The sequence below is a fragment of the Daldinia vernicosa genome (assembly GCF_022497035.1).
Source record: "Daldinia vernicosa strain CBS 139.73 unplaced genomic scaffold F5Y00scaffold_31, whole genome shotgun sequence".
Lineage (NCBI taxonomy): Eukaryota > Fungi > Ascomycota > Sordariomycetes > Xylariales > Hypoxylaceae > Daldinia > Daldinia vernicosa.
Window position 1 is genome coordinate 1 of NW_025953947.1, and position 20,671 is coordinate 20,671.

A 20,671-nucleotide genomic window follows, 5' to 3' on the forward strand; every position below is an offset into this window, starting at 1 on the left:
TAAATTTATAAATATATATATTTTTTTAAATTTTATTAATTAAAAAATTATTATAAAATATTAATAAAATAAATAATAAAATAAATAATAAATATTATATAAATAATTAATAAATAAATATATAATATTTATTATTTTAATTATATAAATATTATATTATAAAAAATATAATTTATTATATTAATAAAAAATAAATTAAATTATTATTTATAATAAAAAATATATTATTAATAATAAAATAATTTTAAATAATAATTAAGAATAAAGTTAAATAAATAATACGAGGCGGGTTAAATAAGTAATATACGGGGTTATTATATATTATTAAATACTTCGCTTTTTATATAAATTTTTTAATGTATATTTATACTATTTAACAAGTTTTAACCACCTTATTTTTTAATAAATATGCGCCTTTTTATTAGTTAAATTTTACACCGTTTATTTAATAATATCTTTATTTTATATTTTATCTTATATTTTTTTATATAACTTTTTATTTAATTTCATTTAATTTATTTTATTTTAATTTATTTTTATTTTAATTAATTAAATTTAATTATAATGTAAAACTTATATGTTTTATTATATTATTTTTATTTAATTATATACGTTAATTAATTAATTAAAAGTTAATGCGGTTATATATAATTATTATAAAGTAAAAAAGTTAAAAATAAAACTTAATATATATATATAAAGTTGATTAATTAATTAATTAAATAATTATATTATATAAAGTTAATAAATAACTTAATAAACGGTAGGTTTAACAACGTTATTATAAATGGTACATATACGATTAAATAAATTATATAAAAAATATAAATAATATTTATATAATACTTATTAACCCCGTTATTTATATAATTATACGGTATATACTATTTATTTAACTTGTTTTATATTACTTATTTAACCTTATTTATAATTAATAATAAAAATAATTAAAATTTTAAAAATTTTAAAAAAATTAAAAATAATTTAAAAATAATTAAAAATATTATATAAATTAAAATTAAAATTTTTTTTATAATTTTATAAATAAATTTTAATATTAAAAAATAATTTAATAATTAAAAAAAATTTTATAAAAATTTAAAAAATTATTATTTATATAAATAAAAAATTTATTTTTTAAATTATATAAATTTTATTAAAAAAGATTTATTATTAAATATATAAATAATATTTTTTTATATAAATTAAATTAATAAAAAAATTATATTTAATTAAAAATAATTTATTAATATTTATTTTTATTATTATAATTATTTTTTATAAAATTTTATTTAATAAATAATTAATTAATTATAAATTTTATATATTAAAATAAAATTTTTATTAATTTATTATTTATTTATTTAAAAAATTAATTATATTTATAAATTTATTTTAATATATATTAAATTATATTTTATTAAAAATAATATTAATTACGTAATGTGCTTATTATTACGTGCGTAATATACGAGGTATACTTTTAAGTAAGTTAAAATCGTTTTTCGCACTTTTTTTTAAATAATTTTATAAATTTTAATTTAATCTTTATATAATTTATACCGCAATTTAAATAAAAAAATAACAAAAATTACAATTTAAGATGCACGTGATCTAGATTAATATTAACCCGGATGCAACTGAAAATATACATTTTAATTATAATAACTATTTTAAGGCTTTTTTTAATAACCTTTATCCTTTATAATCCTTACACCTTTCACCCTTAATAACTTTATAAATATAACCCGGAAAAATTTCGAAAAAATCTTAATATTTAAATAACTAAACTAGTAATATTATAAAAAAAAGCCCAAAATTTTAACAATTTATTTCGTAAAAATACGGCTATTTTTATATAATAAGTTAAAATAAACTAATAAATACTAGTAAAAAAGTCACTTTATATATATAAATACTTACCTTTTAAATATTTCAATTAATTCGATGCCGGATTACGTACAACCTAGACCGTAATTTTCGTTATTTTTTTAATTAAATTAAAATATAATTTATTAATGATTTAAATAAAGATTTAAAAAGTTATTAAAGTAAACGTTAAAAAAGGATAAAAAAAAACCGGGTACGTACCCTTTAAATACCCCGCATATTACGTAAACAATAATGGGTATATTACGTAATTAATATTACTTTTTATTAAAATATAAATTATATTTATTTATTATAAATATTTTAAAATATAAAATTTATATATTTATATTTATAAATTATAATTAAATTTTTTAATAAATTATAATTTAAAATTATTTTAAATTTAAATTTATATTATAAAAAAAATTTAATAATAAATTTAAATATTATATTTATAAAATTTTTAATATAATATTATAATATATAAAATAAAAATAATATTAATTATATAATATATTTATTATTATTTATATAATATTTATAATATATATTTAATTTTTCTTTTAATATTTATTTTAATAATTTTATAAATATTATTTTAAATTTTATATAATTTACGTTAAAATTTAAATAAAAAAATATTAAAAATTACGGTTTAAAATATATATAATTTAATTTTAAATTTATTAAATTATTAAAAAAATAAATATTTATATATGTATATAAAATAACTTTTTTATTAACGTTTAATTTTAATTAATTAATGTTTAATTTTAAATAATTAATATTTAATTTTAATTTATTAATATTTAATTTTAATTAATTAACGTTTAATTTTAATTTATTAATGTTTAATTTTAATTAATTAATGTTTAATTTTAATTTATTAACGTTTAATTTTAATTAATTAATGTTTAATTTTAATTTATTAACGTAAAATTAATATATAAAATTAATAAAGTTAAATTAAATTTTATTTAAACTTTATTTATAATATATATTAAAATCTTTTAATATAAATTTTTAAATAAATTTAAAGTATAAAAATTATTTTTTTTCGAAAATATTATATTTTAAAACTATATTTTACCGATATAATACCTAACTTAAGGCAATATAAAAGTACAGTTAAAACATTGATAAATATTAATAATAATAACATCATTTTAAGTTTACCGAGAAATGTACATATACTTATAAAGGTACGGGTGCTTTGAACGGTATCGACTTACCTAAGACAGCTAAGGTTAAGATTATACACATACCTAAGTACCTATGTATATATATCAATGACGGACCCTCAAGATCTTCAAGATAACATTAATACATAAATACCTAAGTCAACGTACGGTTGTGCAGCATTGCAAGCCCTGACCGACTTCCCTTATTAAGGTACCTTTGTTAGGTACACGTGCATGCCACTTCTCGAATTATCAAAACCCCTAGTCGTCACATGCAGCTTCCGGCTCCCGGATTAGGTACAGAGTACAGATAGGCACCAATCAACTAATAGCAATGACTTCAGCGTTTGTCCGATCTTAAGATCGACCTTGTTGATAAGATGTTCTCTAGACTTTCTTGATATAAAGTTATTTCTCCATTAATACATCACAGATATTTTTGGCATATTTCGACATAGTTCAGATCCATCGTCTCGAAATTCAGTCCCATTTATAATATGTATAGGTATGAATTGCATCTAATTGTGTCTATACGTTCATCCAACCGGATAGCGCGAAAGGGTTTAAGGATTTCTGTTATAAGTGCGAATTCTATTATAATTGCTGGCGACGCCGTAATTCGACTATAAAGTAGCGTCTCCCCAGGATAGGCGAAATGCATCCAATGGCAGACAACACCGGAAAGCCAATGAGAGGATAAACTGCAAGCCACGATATTCTATACTCCTGCGTAATAACCATCCAGGTTGAGGCGGAGTTGACCTGCCAACGTATCAACAGAACCAAGACTCTCCACGATGCACACCGAGTTGGAGATAGTTTAAACGGCGTACTACTCCTAATATATGTCCTCAAGTGATTTGATACCTTCACCACTTAACCTCCAACTCATTCACTTACCACTTATGAATTACTTATTCCAGCCTAGTCTTATACCTTTTAACCTCACCGCCAACTCCGTCATCGTCACACTCTAACACGTCATGAGTCCTCAGTAGTTCGATTGATAATCCATTGATTTTGAGGAACACACCACCAAACATTCCAGATGCCTATACGAGATAGTCGGTGGAGAGACTATGCGCGAAGGGTTTCTCTCACCGAATTGCAACCCCGTGCTTTACCGGGTTGGGTCCCGAATCTTCGGATGGGCACACTTCACGTGTAAATTGACAACCCGAGAGTCATTAGGAGGGCCACTCCGGTCTGTGGATACGTCTCCGTCTCCTTTAAATGAATACGCAAGTGCTTTGATGCGCATTCAAATATTCTAAAGATAGGGCGAATAAGTATTGGCCCAATTCCATATCATAAACGGATCTAGTAGCCATAACCGTGACAACATGGTACAAACTTTCCAACCCCCATAAATCAATTGTCATCAAGAAAGGAAAGCGTTACGATCGACGAGAGTAATAATTGCCTAAAATAATTGCCTAGATTGAATCCATTGCTTAACTACACCTTTTATATAAATTCCTAATACTCCTATAAAACACACATTATCTTTCAGGAAACTCTCAGACTATATAATCGTGGGTAAGTTAATCTGAACACCTCATAGTAAAAACCATACCATACCCGGTCCAGCAGAATCACTAATAGGATAATCAATTCGAATGGCCGTAGTATCCATGAAAATTATTTAAGCTTAGGTACAGTTACGCTACGGTCATCATTCACTATATTACTCTGGTACCTATGCTAAGTAAAATATAGGTAACAATAAATATATTTGCAAAGTAACCTATGGTAATAATCCAGGGCAGTAAATGATATAATGAATGCCAGAGCGACATCTTGCAACCTGAATAGGAGGAGCTACCTATACTATAGGATCTCATTACTTTGTAAGTTGATTATTCGTCGTGAGTTTACTTATCTAAATAAGCATCATGAACTAATCAACACGAAGGCGCCCATTCCCTCTTTATAGCGCAAGAGCTTCTTGCATAGTTGGAAGCTAGATCAGCCACACCGATCATCAAATGATATATCGGTAGTGGAGGATAAAGGCTATGTCAAGTACTCTAGAAGGCAAATACCTGGTCTTCTAGCTTGCTAACGGGACGAGCCTTCTGGAAACCGAGGCTCTCCGTTGCCTTCTTCAGGCCGCCGATCATGGGCGGTGGACCGCAGAGCAGTATCTTGACGTCCGGAGCAGCTTTCGGTAGCCATTTCTAATTATTTCTTAGCTTTTGGCCCAGATCTTATTTAGTACGAAGGGAACTTACAGCAACCATGTCGGCAGTGACGAATCCAACACCGCCGGTCCATCCCTCAGGAGGCTTGTCGAGGACGTAGTGGACCCTGAAACCGGAATCCTCCTTCGCTAGAGCATCGAGGTCTTCTTTTAGTAGGATGTCTTGCTCGGTGACATTGGCGAAGATCAAGTCCACCTGGGTTCGGTCGCCTGTGGGTCGTCCTCGGATAATGGCCCTGACAACCTGGAGCATAGGAGTGATACCAGTACCACCAGCAACCATTCCGAAGTGACGGACCATGTTGGGAGTATAGACGAAAGCACCCTTGGGTCCCCTTACACGAATCGTCTGGCCAACCGCAAGCGATGCCATGTGCCTCGAAATATTACCGGTCGGGTACGACTTGATAAGGAGGTCGAAGTAGCCAGGTTGGTGGTCACCAGAGATGGGAGTGTACGATCGCACGATCTCCTTGGTAGTGCCATCGGGTTGCGGGAGAACGGCGCCAATTGAGATGTGTTGGCCGATTGGGAGACCGAGGATGGACGTCGGAGCGGGCAAAGAGAACCGGTAGCTGTAAAAAGTCAATGGGGAGAATACTAGCTACTATGGAAAATGCGACGAACATGGCGACATTGTGGGAGATGATTGTTTTCTCCTTTAATTCGAATTCTTGGAAAACATCTGGCTTCAAGACCACCTTGGGCACTATACAGTACGATTAGCTTGACATTGATGCTTGACATTGATAGGAGGGTATTGCGCAATACACATACACGAGCGGTAGTACTTGATTAACCCTAGAACAATTGCAACGAGAGCTGCAGCAGGCGTCCATTCCTTCTTAACAATAAATGTTCCAAACACCAGCAGACCGGCGGGGATATATATCCCATCGAAATATGCCCTGGAAGACAACGGAAGTGCCGCCATCGTGAATTTCAGTTGCCGCCTTTTCGCCTCTTGAATTTGGGGTATGGATTGTAGCGGAGCTGCGCAATTTAAATGATTCCTTGCCTGCTACTGCTAGCAACTGAAATAAGCCTGCTCCCGTAAGAGAGGGGGGAACGAAGGTAAATTCTGCTGAGCTGCAGCTTATATCGTTGTGTTCGTCGGAGTTGACAGACATCGATCTGCCCTTTTTATCTCCTAAATTCGGGGCAAACGCTAATATAAGTGGCACCACATCCAACATTTGTTGAGTTTACTGCATAAGTCGTGGCCCCGGCGTTACAAGCGGACTGGACCGGCCGCTCGGTACTAGGGTTTTCTGTCAATTATGCATGCGTCCGTCAGTCGCACGAACTCCTATAGCGATATGTCCCCCCACATAATGCACGTAACGGTTATATACAGCTGCATGAACATCGGTAGTACAGTATACGGTGCGACCCTGGCTGTCAACCCTTGGCAATGTGGCAGTTCCGGGTGATGGAGATTTGTGGCTGTGAAACTACCTACCTAAACTATAGGGAAATGTGGCAGATGTGATATTGCTTATTCTCAAGCTTCAATTACAAGTGATCCTCATTGCTTAGGCAATAGGTCAATTCTCTTGCTTCTTTCCGGCTCTCTCATTTTAATATAAGGGTCTTGATCACTATTACTCTCATTAAACATTAAACTCTCACTTTTACTAGTTAAGTACAATTGGAATCTAAATTTACGACCCGTCGTTAGGTTTGCCTGAAAGTTAAGGCCCAATATGAGTGACATCCCGATTAAAGTTGCTCCTGAAGATGCGCCGTTCCCCTTGACGGATGTTGATAAATGGATCCTCTCTCTGACCGACGAGGAGTATCAGTACCATGATTGGGAAGATGTGAAGAAGATTATAGGTAGGATATTACCAATTGTCTACCTCTTTGGTAGTTAGCTCAAGCTGGTGGCCAGAGGAGAATAATCTCTCTGTTCTTAAGCGAAAACCGTCCGATTTGCGACGATACATGAAATGGACTGCCGAGATCAAGACAGAATACGGGTCCATGACGAATTATCTCATGAAGCACCGGCTACCAAAAGTCTGGGGGTCTCCTCCTTTCAAACCAGCATCAACTACTCCATTTGAAGACCCGTCCGACTATAGAGTCCTGATGAACGACTGGCCCTATGGTATGATGCCAAATATGACTCACATAGTCGTTTGGTCAAGAACGACGATTCCGACGGACCCTGAGACCGGAGACATGACCCCTGAGAGCCGCGACGCCGTGAAGAATTTCGTGAAAAGGTTCTTCGTAGATCAATTAGGCCCGGGAGGAGATGATAAAGTCTTGTGGTTCAAAAACTGGGTTGCGCTGCAAAGCGTGAGGACACTAGAACGTATGTATAATCCGGATTATAATATTTCATTTGGATTACCATCTATGAATCATAAATGACAGTTAAAATTATATATTGAGTATTGCTGACTTAGAGGCTGCAGACATTCATATCATCGTCAGAGATGTTGACAAAGACACCCTGGATAAGTGGACCGAGGAGCTCGATTGCCATAGGTTGCTGAATTAGGTGACCAGTCACATAAATTCAAGTCTATAACTTGAAAATATGAAAGGATTCCTAATGATGCAATGCTAGGTGACGGATGTGTAATCCTAGTTTAAGCTGCACGTCTTTGTTTCCTATTGCCTGCCACTGGTGCGGCATTCCCCGGCTGCTGTCCTTGCATGCCGGCCATTCCGCGAGCTGCACCAAGTAGACTGTAGCCTTTGAAGGCCCCGTAAGCTGGTACAACAGTCCAAAGGAGCCACCCCCAGTTACCAAAAAGAATCACGAGCACGACGGATGCCCATGTCACCCAGATAACGTCGAACATATACTCGGTAAGTCCAGGAGAAGACAAGTCCTCGCCAGCCCTCTGAAGCGCCTTCGTCGTGGGATCGTATCTAGGCCGCCCCGATGACTCTAAGAAGTACTCGCATATGAAGCTAGGAATTGAGAGGACGACATATAGTAGTAGAGATCGCTTTTTGAATATGAAGTTGAACAAGACAAAAAGCGTATTGACAATAAGAGTGCCGGTATGAAGGTTCGTTAGAGCCGCTGCATTGGCCTTGGCCGTATCCTTGCGTGCTTTTTGGGCCATTGTGATATTGCGCCTATGTATGAAGAAGGAATTGAGAAGCTGTGCTTATGGCGTATACATGGGATACGTCTATTGTACCGTGTTCAGTACAGCCGAAGGCGTATGTAGAGTCGTATGGGTGAGTTCTGTGTTTGATGTTTAGGACTTAGACTCACATGCTCTTAGTGACGAAATGCCAGCTGACGAAATGCTAACTAAAAGTTGGGAAAAATGATGTGGCTTTATCAACGAGGCTGGAAATGGAATGGCGGCTCCAGCATCTGACGGATGGGGTTACCTAGCAGTCAAAGAGCGGTAGGTGGGGGGGCTGGAGCTGTAGCGGTAGCCTGCAGCTGTTTACGCCTTTTATTTAGCGCCCTATGGTTTGTTGCTCTGGCAGGTACAATGCGTACTGTCCGGTTGCGTAAAAGGGAATTTAACCAATTAAATCAATTAACCCCCTGACAACGGTTCTATCCACCATAACATCCCAAATCGCGAGGAAAGCTTGGACTGCGACAAGGCGGAAAACCGCTACCTGATCGTTTCTTCATCCCACTACGATACTGCGAACCAAAAAATCTTTAATACCATTGAATGGTATTGTCGGGGTTTATTGCTGTTGGGCTAGGAGCTGGGTAGCCTACCGGACAATATCGTCGTCTCGCTACCTTTTAACATTTGCCGTTTCCCGTTCTCGTGACGGCGTGTTGATGGGAGATTTTAACGAAGTCTATCTTCACGCTCCCAGTCCCAAATCCACAGTGATTAGGTAGAGATGCCTGTTAAGAATAACCTGGATCAATTCGACACATATTTCGATTTCTTCACGTCCGACCGGTAGTTTCGGTTCCTCAGCCTACGATTTTTACGCTTCTGGTATTCCGAATTTAATTCATTATTAACACTAATCATTGTCGAGGCTATTATTGTATTTGGAAGCACGCAGTCCAGCTATTCTCTAGTCGAGTCCTCCTAAGCCTGGTTTACCCCTTGCTTTGAACCTCCGAATATTCGTCCACACTCCACAACAGAGCTGCAGCATCTCCTCCACGCGACCACATGGCAATTTGCGAATAGAGTCAGCTACCCGAATACTATCGATCGCCCCATCTTTATCCCAAGATGGCACCTACAAACTCGGCCGTTACGGGCCAGTTGAGGCAGATTGTTTACTACCATCTCGACAACATGTCCTATGAAAGTGCATTATTCTTTGCTGAAAGATTGGCTGCCCACGACCCTCGGTCGAGCGAATCGCCGTATCTCCTTGCACTCTGCCATTTTCGACTTGGTGACTGCCACTCAGCTTATGAAATCAGCAAAGCCGTTGGATACCGTGGAACCAATGTCTCCTGTTCATATATATTTGCACAGTGTTGCCTCGTGCTCGAACAATACAAGGATGGGATCACAGCATTGGAGAAGTCTAGAAGTTTATGGCCTCGGAAATCAAGTTTGGGCAAGCACAACGCAACAAATAGGGCGCAATATCCGGACTCAGCGAGTATTGCATGCTTGCTTGGTAGGCTCTACCGGGCCTACGATGACAAAAATAAGGCAATAATCAACTTTGAAGATGCACTCAAGCAAAATCCGTTTATGTGGGATGCATTTACGGCTCTGTGCGATATGGGTGCCGATGTCAGGACGGCTAATATTTTCAAGCTGAATGACATGTTAATAGATAGCTCGAGTGCGGCCCTGTTGAATGGGATTCTCTCGGAGCAAAAGGATAGCACCGCACCCAATGTAGCGGAAACCCAGCCTAAGAAGGCTGTGTCCCGTTCCGCGGTTTACGACACTGTAGGGGACCCTTTCGATTCACAGAGGTCAACAGCTGGAAACGAGACGCTCCTCGGCACTAACTTTCTCTCCGGTGAGAATGACTTTGTGTCTAAAATCAACGCGGCTCGTTCTAGGATGGCTGCTACTGCCGAAACTGGGTTTGAAAGCGTGGAAACGCCGACAACGAACCACACGGACTCGAATATTCCCCGAATTAATCACCCGCCAGAGCCCCCTCAGGCTCCTGCTAGAAAAACGAGGAATGCCCAGCCTATCGAGCCCAATCAGATGGATGTACCCTCGAAGATAGGATATCGAATGGGTGCCAAGAGAACTCAAAAACTGCAGGATAGGTCTCAAGAGGACTTCCCTCCAGAGCACAATTCTACTCTTCTTAGACCGACTGCTTCTAGTGCATCTGGGATAGAGAGAAAGAGGACTGTTTCTGGTCACCTCGTCCAACCAAGGCAACGGCCGGATGAACCAGGTGCCCCCCAAAGACGGAGCGCAAGATTAAACCCGTTTGGGGGTGCCAATGCGAAGGCCAACTCTGCGTCAACTGTCGGTCCGACACGAGAATTGAAGAAGGCTAGACCCCCTATCTCAAGGATCGTACGTCCGAATTCGAGTGGTTCCAACGTCGGCAGAGCTATTAGCGGTAACAGGAAACCGTTGGAAGAAAATGGTATGGATGTGGACCAGGCTGAGGTGCCACGGATAAAAGAAGTCCATTATCCGCCTCCTGTTACTAAATCTGCAGAACCGGAAACTATTAAGGTTGAGGAGACGTTGAAATTTCTACTGGAGTTATTGAAGAAATTCGGCTCCGGTTATTTAGCACTATCGCGGTATCGGTGCGCTGAAGCTCTGGCCTTTTACACATCGCTACCGCGGACGCACCAAGAAACGCCATGGGTGCTTTCACAAATTGGAAGGGCATACTACGAGCAGGCTGCGTACGCGGAGGCAGAGAAGTTTTATAGGAGATTACGAATACTGGCTCCTACTCGCCTCGAAGACATGGAAGTATACTCTACCATTTTGTGGTTCCTCAAAAGAGAGACGGATCTGTCTTTCCTTGCTCATGAGCTCGTCGATTTGTCATGGCATTCCCCCCAGGCTTGGTGTGCGCTTGGCAACGCCTGGTCACTCGCCCGAGACCACGAGCAAGCACTGAGATGTTTCAAGCGAGCCACCCAACTAAACCCTAAGTTTGCTTATGCATTTACTCTACAGGGTCATGAACACGTTTCAAATGAGGAGTATGAGAAAGCCCTCACGGCGTACCGTCAAGCAATATCGGCCGACCGTCGGCATTACAATGCGTATTATGGTATTGGTAGGGTCTATGAAAAACTGGGCAACTACGACAAGGCCTATATACATTTCCACTCAGCATCCGTTATAAACCCTACCAATGCTGTCTTGATATGCTGCATCGGCAATGTCCTCGAAAAACAGCGACAGATTGTCAAGGCCCTCCAATTTTTTACCAAGGCCACCGAACTTGCTCCACACGCCGCGCAAACTCGATACAAGAAAGCTCGAGCTCTGCTGGCTCTTAATCAGCTCGATGAAGCCCACAAGGAACTTGACATTCTGAAGACCCTTGCTCCTGACGAGGCTACTGTGCATTTCCTCCTGGGGAAGTTATACAAGACCTTAAATGACAAGGGCGCCGCCGTACGGCATTTTACGATTGCACTGAATTTAGATCCCAAGGTTTGTTTAATCCTTCAATTGCGTAAGTTGTATTCTCTAACTAAAAGATACTAGGCAAGCCAACAAATCAAAGAAGCTATCGAGAGCCTTGAAGATGACGACAGCTTTGACGATTCTATGATGGCATGACAATAGGGCACGGTGGAAGCATTTGTGTTTATTAAGCGGGATTTCTTTTATTGCCATGATTACAGCGGCATAGGGAGGTTCGGCTAGATTCGAGTATATCCCCAGGACATTGCGTCAAACGTCTTTGGGGGGCAGTCGGCATCGGGTGCGGTACGACGTTATAGATGTCGACCTTATGGGTATTTGACATTACGAGGTCTGGCGAGGCATATGCATCGGCGTTTGGGGAATTCTAGTGGCGCTTTACGTCCACCATCGTCAGGAAATTACGGTGGTCCTGTGTATAGGTAGCAAAGGCTTGCATGGCGATAAAAAGGTGTATAGTAATACGTACGGGGTAAGCGGTTAGATCCACTAACTGCTCGTCCCGACTCTTCCACGATACAAAAGACTACGAACAGAGCAATTTGGATTTGCCAAGTGCCTTAGGTATTCATATAAGACATATGACGTATGGTTTTCAACACGAGCCCTCTTTTAGTAGGGATATATCGCGGATCGACCAGATAGTAATAAGTTTTAAAGGTCAGTATAAGTGTGTTCTTAAGTGCCAGAAAGGCACAAGTATAAAACCTAGTCCACTCACTTTATATCAACAAATCAAGGCTTTAATAAAAAGAGTTGAAACATACCATCCTCCAAGTAATACAAAGAGCATAACCAATTAGATTCAGAGGAGCAATGTACCTGTGTCCTTCCAGCCTTCTCGCACTTGAGGACATAATATACCTAGGTACCTAGTATATTAAGATATAAGTACCTAGGTACTTAAAGTAAAGATACGCCTTATGAAGAATGTCAGATCCACTTTGGTGTTGTGTGTAATGTTGTGACTGAGCTGTTGATGTATTCATTGAAGGTCTAACATAGAGTGAATCACGTGAATGCTGTAAATATGTTCGTACTGTACTGCAAAGGCCTTGAATGCTTGTGCCCCACTTAGGTGTAAGTACATTGTTCGGAAAAGAAAAAGCGCACGGGCCAAAGATGCAAGGGTCCGTTAAATCAGTGAAATTCGGCCTAAAAGGGCAACAGACAACCAAGCGCCAAAGCAGCGCAGAATAACCCGTTTTCAAGGACCCCAAATAAGAGAAATAATCAGGCGAAACAAGTCGCAATTTTTATTTTATTTATTTTTCGAGTTCCCCCAGGCTGATGCCGCACTCCCTAAATCAGACTAGCGACTTCCCGCAATTTGAATCAGTAACACCCCTCCCTCATCCACATAAAAGCCTACCTCCTCTCTCCCGCTTCTCGCAACTCTTTTTTTTCCTGTTTCCTGATTTATCCATCATCAATCAACAAGACGCCATTTTATCTCTCCGCAATTTGTGCCATCGGTAACCATACACTTTCCATCAATAAAACATCACCAAAACACATCTAAACCTCATTCAAGATGACTGGACGTAAGTGCATTGCCGTTTTTTTAATTTACCTTATTGTCGCGTCGCCAAGTGTTGGTTAAGGGGTGTTGGTGGTTGGCGGGTCTGGCTGGCGATGGGCTTCGCTATCTAGACGCGTCTTAGCTGGAGACTACCCCGACGCGACATGATTTCAATTAAACACTTAATTGCTCTAAATCTTTTTTACATACAATCGTACTGACATCGTAATAGGCGGCAAGGGCGGCAAGGGTCTCGGAAAGGGAGGTGCCAAGCGCCACCGTAAGATTCTTCGAGACAACATCCAGGGTATCACCAAGCCCGCTATCCGACGTCTCGCCCGTCGTGGTGGTGTCAAGCGTATCTCAGCTAGTAAGTCATTGCCTTATACGTCCCACTATACAATAAAATAGTTATTAACAGGTTATTCAGTGATCTACGAAGAGACCCGTGGTGTCCTCAAGTCCTTCCTCGAGGGTGTCATCCGTGATGCCGTCACGTACACCGAGCACGCCAAGCGCAAGACGGTCACCTCGCTGGATGTCGTCTACGCCTTGAAGCGACAGGGCCGCACCCTGTACGGTTTCGGTGGTTAAGCGTCGTGTTCTGTGTACCTTTTTTGGTTGGCTGCCTGTTCGTAGTAATCATTTCCAATGCGAGTTAGTGGACAGCAGCAGCAGCAGCAGCAGAGCAAGTCGCGCGTAATGGACTCTGGGGATTTGTGTTTATTACATAAAGGATTATTGGCATGATACACATTCTGACATCGGCGTTGGTGGTTTTTACGTTACGGTTCATGGTCGCGCGCGATGACTTTTGAGAGATGGCGTCTAAGGACAGATAGCCTATGATAGTGCCACGGCACGCTGAATATATTTGCATCGTATTACACTTTGCTGTTAACAAACTTGATATTTCGATTACTCGTGATGTGTTTAATGATGCCGTATTATGGACCTCTTGACCGTTTCTAAACTCGAAATATGAGTCAGATCTAATGAGTAATTGCTGCCTATCTAAACGCCAAACGCCATACATCGTTCCATTACACCCGTCTTACGTTCATAGCACCATTGGTCACAGATATTTCCTCCCGGCCGCAGCGACCCTCTGCCTAAATACCGGGCTGCGCACCTCCATATTCACCCTATAGAAGGGACTCATGATGGCCTTCACCCAGTTCTCATAGACTTCGAGCATAAAATTCTTAATAGCCTCCTCGGTCTGGGGGCTCGTAGGGTTGGCGCCGATAGATGTAGAAGAGCGCGTAGACGTCGTCGAGACGGGCATCGTCGGCTGATGTAGCAGGAGGAACTTGACGTTGCCGCCGGTTATAAAGCAGGACACGTAGTTATTGAAGAACTTATCGACGCACTTGAGGTACCTTGATATATTAGAAGCGCCGCGGTCAGTTACTAGAGCCGTATCTGTTTGTCTACCTAACCTATGTTGCCCATAACGAAGATACGGGGTCTGTGCTCTGTGCTCTGCTTCGGTGCGTAGGTATGTACTTACATCTGGCCGCCTCCCCATTGAACTTCCTCGACGATGTCCAGACTGCTGTGCACGATGAATTGGTTCATGTGGCGCGCCTGCTCGCTGAAATGCGGCATGCCGTCGCCGCCCTGCTTCGACGTCCCGAAATCATATTCAAACAACGGGTTGTCTTGCGTGCCGACGATGGCGAAGTAGTATGACATATTGGGCGGTTTAGCTGTCGACCATTTGCGACGGGGTTGGGGTGTTTTGTTCGTTGGGAGTTAAAGCTTAGGAGTGCCGGATAGCTTCAATATGGTAGGTACATGGATACTTCTAGTGTATAGACTGATAGAATGCCTATCGATGTTCAAACAGCCTTATCGCCATCGCGTACTAAGTGGGGAGGTACATGAGTACTTGGGTACTTGTAATCGGTAATTGTAGAGACTTCAAACCGATCATCTAATGTGGCTCGTGCGCTATCAATTGAACTTTTCTAATCGCGATTTACTCCGATACTAGGTTAGGATGCGTTCTGGGAGAGAAGAACACTGAATCGTCGAGCAGTAATAACACACACAATGTTCGGCGCATTCAGAGTGACGAGTCCGTTATCCGGCGGCCTGCTATGGTATGTAATACAATAGGCAATTCTTAGCTAACTCAGGCCCTCAGGCCCCAGACAGTTTGGTATCGTGTATCGTGTGCTAACCTCACGATTTATACAGGAAGATCCCGTGGCGCCTGTCTAAATTCCAGAAAGCACGGCAACGAAAGCGGCTCCGTGGTGTCGACTCGGTGGTGGATACGATAAGCAATGCATTGGCAAAGAAGGGCGAAACGCTGAAGGCCCTCGAGACGTGGAAGGAGACGATGCCTACCGAGGCCGAGATGCTGCCCAAAGACAAATACACCATGTTTGACAGGAAAGAGAAGCGATATAGAAAGGGCATTCACAGTACGTCTATATTTATTTCTGCTTTAGAGAGGTGTGTAGGTATGGGGAGGTTGCTGACTACGGTGAATAGAGCTTCCAAAGTGGACGAGAGTATCGCAAAGAGTGAACCCGCCTGGATATTAAACATACATATTTATTATATTCCAGCAATCAAGGCAATTCCACGCTCCGATATATCGCTTTACGGGAAATACGTTATCGGGTCATCAAGCGAGAGGCATCTGTAGAAAGGCATATCTTAATGCGATAGTCTGAGGCCGCAGATCATAGCCCAACGAGTTGTACATTAATGTACTTAAAACGAGAGAAGCGGATATACTTCTCTGTGTATATGCATGGAGTGAAACAATCAAAACTACTCACATCACCACAATAGGCACCAGTCGTGTTGCGAATAGCAATAGCGGGTAACTACCTGTTGACCATGTGTATTCTTTCTTATAAGCTATTAATGTCCGGGGTATCAACAAATCAGCTAACCAACTAGCAGCCTACAGCTTATCTTAGGCGCCCGTAGTCATCTTCCATGTGTTGATCTCGTTCTCTATTTCGTTGTCCCTCGCGCTCTCGGTCTGTCTGGATTGCTCTGCCTAAACCACCTCTTCCCTCGTCGTAGTCATCTCTGTACTCGTCTCGCACTTGGCCGCCGGACTTGCCCCGGCCGTACTGGCGGCCTTCCTCGAAACCAGGGTCCAGATCAGTTCGGATGATGCGTTCGTCGAGCTTGGTGCCACCTATATATTTCATGCAATCGAGCGCATCCTGGTGAGTGTAGTACTCGACAAAACAAAAGCCACAAGGGGTCTTATTGAATCGATCTAATCCCATGACCAGGCGCTTGATCTCACCACACTTCGAGAAAAGTTCATAGACTTGTTCTTCGGTCGTGTAGAAGGAACTTAGATGATAATAATATTAATAATCTGCCCGAGGGAACAAGATGATATTGTAGCCAACTTACAGATTTCCGACGTAGAGGGTCGTAGCGTTCCTTAGAGGATCTTCTGAAGACTCTTCCACCGGGACATTCACTTCGGCTTCGCCATCTTTATTATCCCGACCATGGTCAGTTCGTCTCCTTTTGTTCTGTTCCAATCCGACGTGTTAGCTGGCAACAGCTTATATATGCTAAACAGTACAACACGATGAAAGAGCTTACCCGACTATTATAATATGCGCTAGGGCGGTCTAGCCTATCAACTGTCGATCGGAGTACGGAAGGCATGCTGGTAGGTTATTCAACTCGCCGTATTAAAATGGGTTGAAAGTTATTGATAATATGTGAATGGATGGATCGATGAATTGAGGGAAGGCTGAAATTGAAAGTCAACGTTTGGAAGGTTGATCAAGGAAGGCTGAAGCTATAGGCCCGCTTTTATTGATATGACAGTTCTGATTTGCTGAATCTGCTCTCAATGGCGCGTTTACAGGCCGTACCTACCGTGTCAGGTCGCGCTTAGGTTTTTAGTTGCTGTGCTGCTATATAGGGCCGGTACATACAGCTGTACAATACTGTACAATACCTAAAGGTACCGGAATGTGCACAATCTGGTGTCCCGCCACAGTATATTCCATAGCAACCATCAGAGGGTACTTCAATCTTAGATTTCTCCATGTACATCATTATCCACCCTAGCTTCGCCAGAGCTTACCGCAAGCAGCTTGGCAAAGAGAAACAAAAATAACCAAAACCAATGCACCCTAACCACATCCTAACCACATCCTACATGTAACTTGCAGTTTACATCGAGCTCTTCTTTGCCAATTACTGGAATAGCTTCATTTACCGGATACTTTTCAATCTTGTCCTGTCCTTCAGGCAGAAATGCAATTCCGCTGATGACAACGTAACGTTAGCATCACTTATACGCACCCAACATTAAAAAAATGCCCAAGATCAAGAGTTATACCCCAGCCTGGCTGTCGGCTCCCTCGCCCGGCCATGACCTCTTCGTACCCAATGCTAGCGAAACCCATGATACTTCAGCGTATATTTCCAAAACCGTCTCCAAGGAAGGTCCGCGACGGACAATTGCTCGTCGTGGTACCGAAGTATTCATCGCCGTTGGAAAAGAAATTAGATGGGCAGATCTGCTTTACCTAAAAGAACGATGGGAAGAAAAACAAGCCAAGGCTCGAGGTGGTGTCCGCATCAAACGTGAGGATTCAGATAGCTTCGACGATGATGCACTGAGAGAATCCATAGAGAGCGGGTGTGCTGAGGGTTTCCGGGTAAGTCATGTCGCATTATGTATATCACCACCAAGCAGCTAATCTTTCCAGACTATTACAACCTCTGTTGGTAGCGACATCCAACAACTTGTTATCTCGCCGTATGCGAACTTTATGGCAGTTGTCACTACCCATACCGTTCGTATCCTCCTCCTACCCGACTCCTCCCACCTTACGGCGCCTGGCCTTGACGCCATCAAACCAAAGTCGTGGACCTTGGGCCCAACAACACATGTTATGAACCGTTCACCAATAGCCTCGGCTATATGGCATCCCTTAGGGGTTAACGGCTCCGCGCTGGTGACAGTTACAAAAGATGCCGCCGTGAGAGTCTGGGAACTTTCCCAGAAAGATCGATGGTCTTTCGATTCTCCCTCCCTTACTATTGACTTACAGAAACTCGCGGATGGTACTTCCCTAGACCAAAACTTCGCCGCTTCGCCCGATGTTACAAATAAGGGATTCTCCCCGGATTCTTTCGAGATGGACGTAGCAGCGGCATGTTTCGCTGGCAGAGGCTCTGGTGGTTGGTCACCGATGACCCTCTGGGTTGCGATGCGAGAGGGAGATGTATACGCCCTGTGCCCTCTACTACCGACGCAGTGGGCCCCTCCGCCTACGCTAATTCCGTCCCTCTCTATCTCGATTGTCGGGAATCTCGCAGCGATCGAGGACGACCCGAACGTATCCGGACAAGCGAAGTTGCTCGCCCAGCAACAACTAGATTGGATGTCGGATCTTGACAACCAAGAGCCTAGAATTATCGAAGGTCCTCCTGGAGAGCCGCCTACGGAGATATATACTCGCCCTACACGGCCTGGTGTAGTCCCTCGCTTACAAGGACCCTTCGATCTCGAGCTAAGCCCGGAAAGTGAGGACGACTTAGACACAGAGTTGACGGATATCTTTGTCATTGGGCAAAAACTTGACACTGATGAGTTAATGATGGGAGAGGAGGATGAGCTAGATATGGAGGACGTTGAAGGAGAAGGCCTGTCACTCTCTGTCATATGCTTACTCTCATCCAGCGGTCAGCTACGAGTATGCCTAGACTTGGATGGTGTCCAAGCTCAGTGGCTTCCCCCTCGAAATAAATCCAAGGCTATGGGGCGTCTAGCCGAATCTCCGTCTCTACTAACATTTCAGAGCATGGATATTTTGAACTCGCTGGAAGTTACCGAGAATGCCTGGCCAACATTTAGCCCGGACGTTACTTCAAGGTATTCTTTCTACATCACCCATCCTTCCAGTATTACACATGTCTCTCTATCCCCGTGGGTTTTCCGCCTGGAGAGCGAACTGCAAGGTGATTCGCAAGCCGGGTCCGAATTTAGAATTGATTTACTTGTCAATGGGCAGAGCTCTACTAGAGAGCGGCTCTATACAAGTACAATCCAGGGCGACACGCAGTTTCCCCTAACAGCTTCAGTTGCTATTCGCGATCCCGACCTTGGCTACTTCTTGTTATCTGCAACGCCATTCGATCCGATTGCCTTAGTATTTGATACGCCAGAGGATGACCTCGCCCCTATCCGATCCGCCTCACCTTCCTTTGACAAGGATGCGGAGGTACAACCCCTGGAATTCTACGAGCCTCGCCCCGTCTTCCAGCCATCACATTCCTTCGACATGAATTCGGCGCTACCAAAACTACTAAACCAACTCCGTACTGGTCGTCAGAAAACGATAGTCAACCAGGAAGTTCGACTCTCTCCAGCAACCCTACAAATTTTCACAGAAGCGCATCAGATACTTAGCGATGAAACCCATAAACTTGGCGTCGCAGCTGCTGAGGTATTCCGACGATGCGTTCAGTTACAGACGGAACTTAAGCAGCAAGTCGCCAAGGCTAGCGAAGTTAAGGCTAGGGTTGAGGCTGTCACCGGGGAGGATCAAGATGAAGAGGAAGCAGAATCGAGCAATGCTGCAATGGAAAGACGGATACAAAACGCGAGGGAGAGGGGTGAATCCCTTAACCGAAGATTGGAAAAGATGCGAAAGTTGGTGAATAAGGCGACCAGTCGGGAGCTGAGCGATAAGGAGAAGGCGTGGGTCAACGAGGTCAATGCTTTGGATGCTAGCTTGTCCGGGTCTACAACGACGACCGGGCCAAGCCGGCTGAAGATGACCAAAAAGAGGTATGAAGAGGTGACGCGATTAAGAGACGAGCTCTTAGAGGAAGCAGAGAAGCTAGGCGCGTCGGTTGGGGAAGGAGAAGAGGGCCTGAGCGCGTCACCAACTGATTTGCGCATACCATCGGAGCTCCGAAAGGCAAAGATCGGCCAGGTGAAAGGACTCATCGAGCGTGAGACGGCCTTAGTAGATGCTGTGAAATCACGGCTTGAGCGACTATCAGTAGGGTAGGTAGGAGCGCGACAAGCAGGTGTAGCGCGTCGGGATGCATCCCGTCGAAGGATGTACCCCATAAAAGGATTGTATTCAATGTAATACTACCTCTGTTCTATCTAATATGTGTCCAGCTAAGAAATAGGGCGATTGGACAAGTTGATTGTGGCTTGTGGCGGGTTTCACTAACTAGGATATAATCAGCATTATCGTTGTCGTGGCGGTCCCTTGGCGAATCTTACCGTTACTCACTGTGACGTCTCGAAGCAGTATTTCCAGATGCCCGATTGGGGTCAGAGTAAGGTAGA

The 20,671-nt window shown here is 41.6% G+C and overlaps 9 protein-coding genes across 9 annotated transcripts; 5 read left to right on the forward strand and 4 right to left on the reverse strand.

Annotated features, from left to right (window-relative positions):
- Positions 1-4,334: 4,334 nt before the first annotated feature.
- Positions 4,335-6,385, reverse strand: F5Y00DRAFT_240255 (ferredoxin reductase-like protein). The gene is made up of 5 exons (XM_048008198.1): positions 6,034-6,385; positions 5,884-5,965; positions 5,288-5,831; positions 4,776-5,233; positions 4,335-4,711 (listed from the first exon to the last, which is right to left on the reverse strand). Exons 1-4 carry the CDS (start codon positions 6,188-6,190, stop codon positions 5,084-5,086), a joined length of 933 nt encoding a protein of 310 aa, XP_047863644.1. The 5' UTR covers positions 6,191-6,385; the 3' UTR covers positions 4,335-4,711; positions 4,776-5,083.
- Positions 6,386-6,703: 318 nt separating this feature from the next.
- F5Y00DRAFT_240261 (uncharacterized protein) lies at positions 6,704-7,804 on the forward strand. The gene is made up of 3 exons (XM_048008199.1): positions 6,704-7,095; positions 7,151-7,579; positions 7,683-7,804. The coding sequence occupies exons 1-3, from the start codon at positions 6,963-6,965 to the stop codon at positions 7,766-7,768; spliced, it is 648 nt and encodes a 215-aa protein (XP_047863645.1). The 5' UTR covers positions 6,704-6,962; the 3' UTR covers positions 7,769-7,804.
- F5Y00DRAFT_240265 (DUF788-domain-containing protein) lies at positions 7,805-8,599 on the reverse strand. The gene has a single exon (XM_048008200.1). The coding sequence runs from the start codon at positions 8,343-8,345 to the stop codon at positions 7,860-7,862; it is 486 nt and encodes a 161-aa protein (XP_047863646.1). The 5' UTR covers positions 8,346-8,599; the 3' UTR covers positions 7,805-7,859.
- Positions 8,600-8,738: 139 nt separating this feature from the next.
- On the forward strand, positions 8,739-12,096 carry F5Y00DRAFT_108897 (TPR-like protein). The gene is made up of 2 exons (XM_048003887.1): positions 8,739-11,834; positions 11,889-12,096. Exons 1-2 carry the CDS (start codon positions 9,450-9,452, stop codon positions 11,961-11,963), a joined length of 2,460 nt encoding a protein of 819 aa, XP_047863647.1. The 5' UTR covers positions 8,739-9,449; the 3' UTR covers positions 11,964-12,096.
- Positions 12,097-13,033: 937 nt separating this feature from the next.
- On the forward strand, positions 13,034-13,944 carry F5Y00DRAFT_240267 (histone H4.1; the record flags this gene model as incomplete). The annotated part of the gene is made up of 3 exons (XM_048008201.1): positions 13,034-13,372; positions 13,583-13,720; positions 13,781-13,944. The coding sequence occupies exons 1-3, from the start codon at positions 13,363-13,365 to the stop codon at positions 13,942-13,944; spliced, it is 312 nt and encodes a 103-aa protein (XP_047863648.1). The 5' UTR covers positions 13,034-13,362.
- Positions 13,945-14,245: 301 nt separating this feature from the next.
- On the reverse strand, positions 14,246-15,143 carry F5Y00DRAFT_240271 (Sedlin). The gene is made up of 2 exons (XM_048008202.1): positions 14,864-15,143; positions 14,246-14,732 (listed from the first exon to the last, which is right to left on the reverse strand). The coding sequence occupies exons 1-2, from the start codon at positions 15,046-15,048 to the stop codon at positions 14,426-14,428; spliced, it is 492 nt and encodes a 163-aa protein (XP_047863649.1). The 5' UTR covers positions 15,049-15,143; the 3' UTR covers positions 14,246-14,425.
- Positions 15,144-15,288: 145 nt separating this feature from the next.
- Positions 15,289-16,171, forward strand: F5Y00DRAFT_240272 (mitochondrial ribosomal protein L31). The gene is made up of 3 exons (XM_048008203.1): positions 15,289-15,458; positions 15,556-15,785; positions 15,856-16,171. Exons 1-3 carry the CDS (start codon positions 15,409-15,411, stop codon positions 15,906-15,908), a joined length of 333 nt encoding a protein of 110 aa, XP_047863650.1. The 5' UTR covers positions 15,289-15,408; the 3' UTR covers positions 15,909-16,171.
- Positions 16,168-17,125, reverse strand: F5Y00DRAFT_108964 (RNA-binding domain-containing protein). The gene is made up of 3 exons (XM_048003889.1): positions 16,945-17,125; positions 16,747-16,871; positions 16,168-16,683 (listed from the first exon to the last, which is right to left on the reverse strand). Exons 1-3 carry the CDS (start codon positions 17,008-17,010, stop codon positions 16,284-16,286), a joined length of 591 nt encoding a protein of 196 aa, XP_047863651.1. The 5' UTR covers positions 17,011-17,125; the 3' UTR covers positions 16,168-16,283.
- A 416-nt stretch (positions 17,126-17,541) lies between these two features.
- Positions 17,542-20,512, forward strand: F5Y00DRAFT_108942 (uncharacterized protein). Its single transcript, XM_048003888.1, has 2 exons — positions 17,542-18,017; positions 18,069-20,512. Exons 1-2 carry the CDS (start codon positions 17,673-17,675, stop codon positions 20,379-20,381), a joined length of 2,658 nt encoding a protein of 885 aa, XP_047863652.1. The 5' UTR covers positions 17,542-17,672; the 3' UTR covers positions 20,382-20,512.
- Positions 20,513-20,671: the final 159 nt, after the last annotated feature.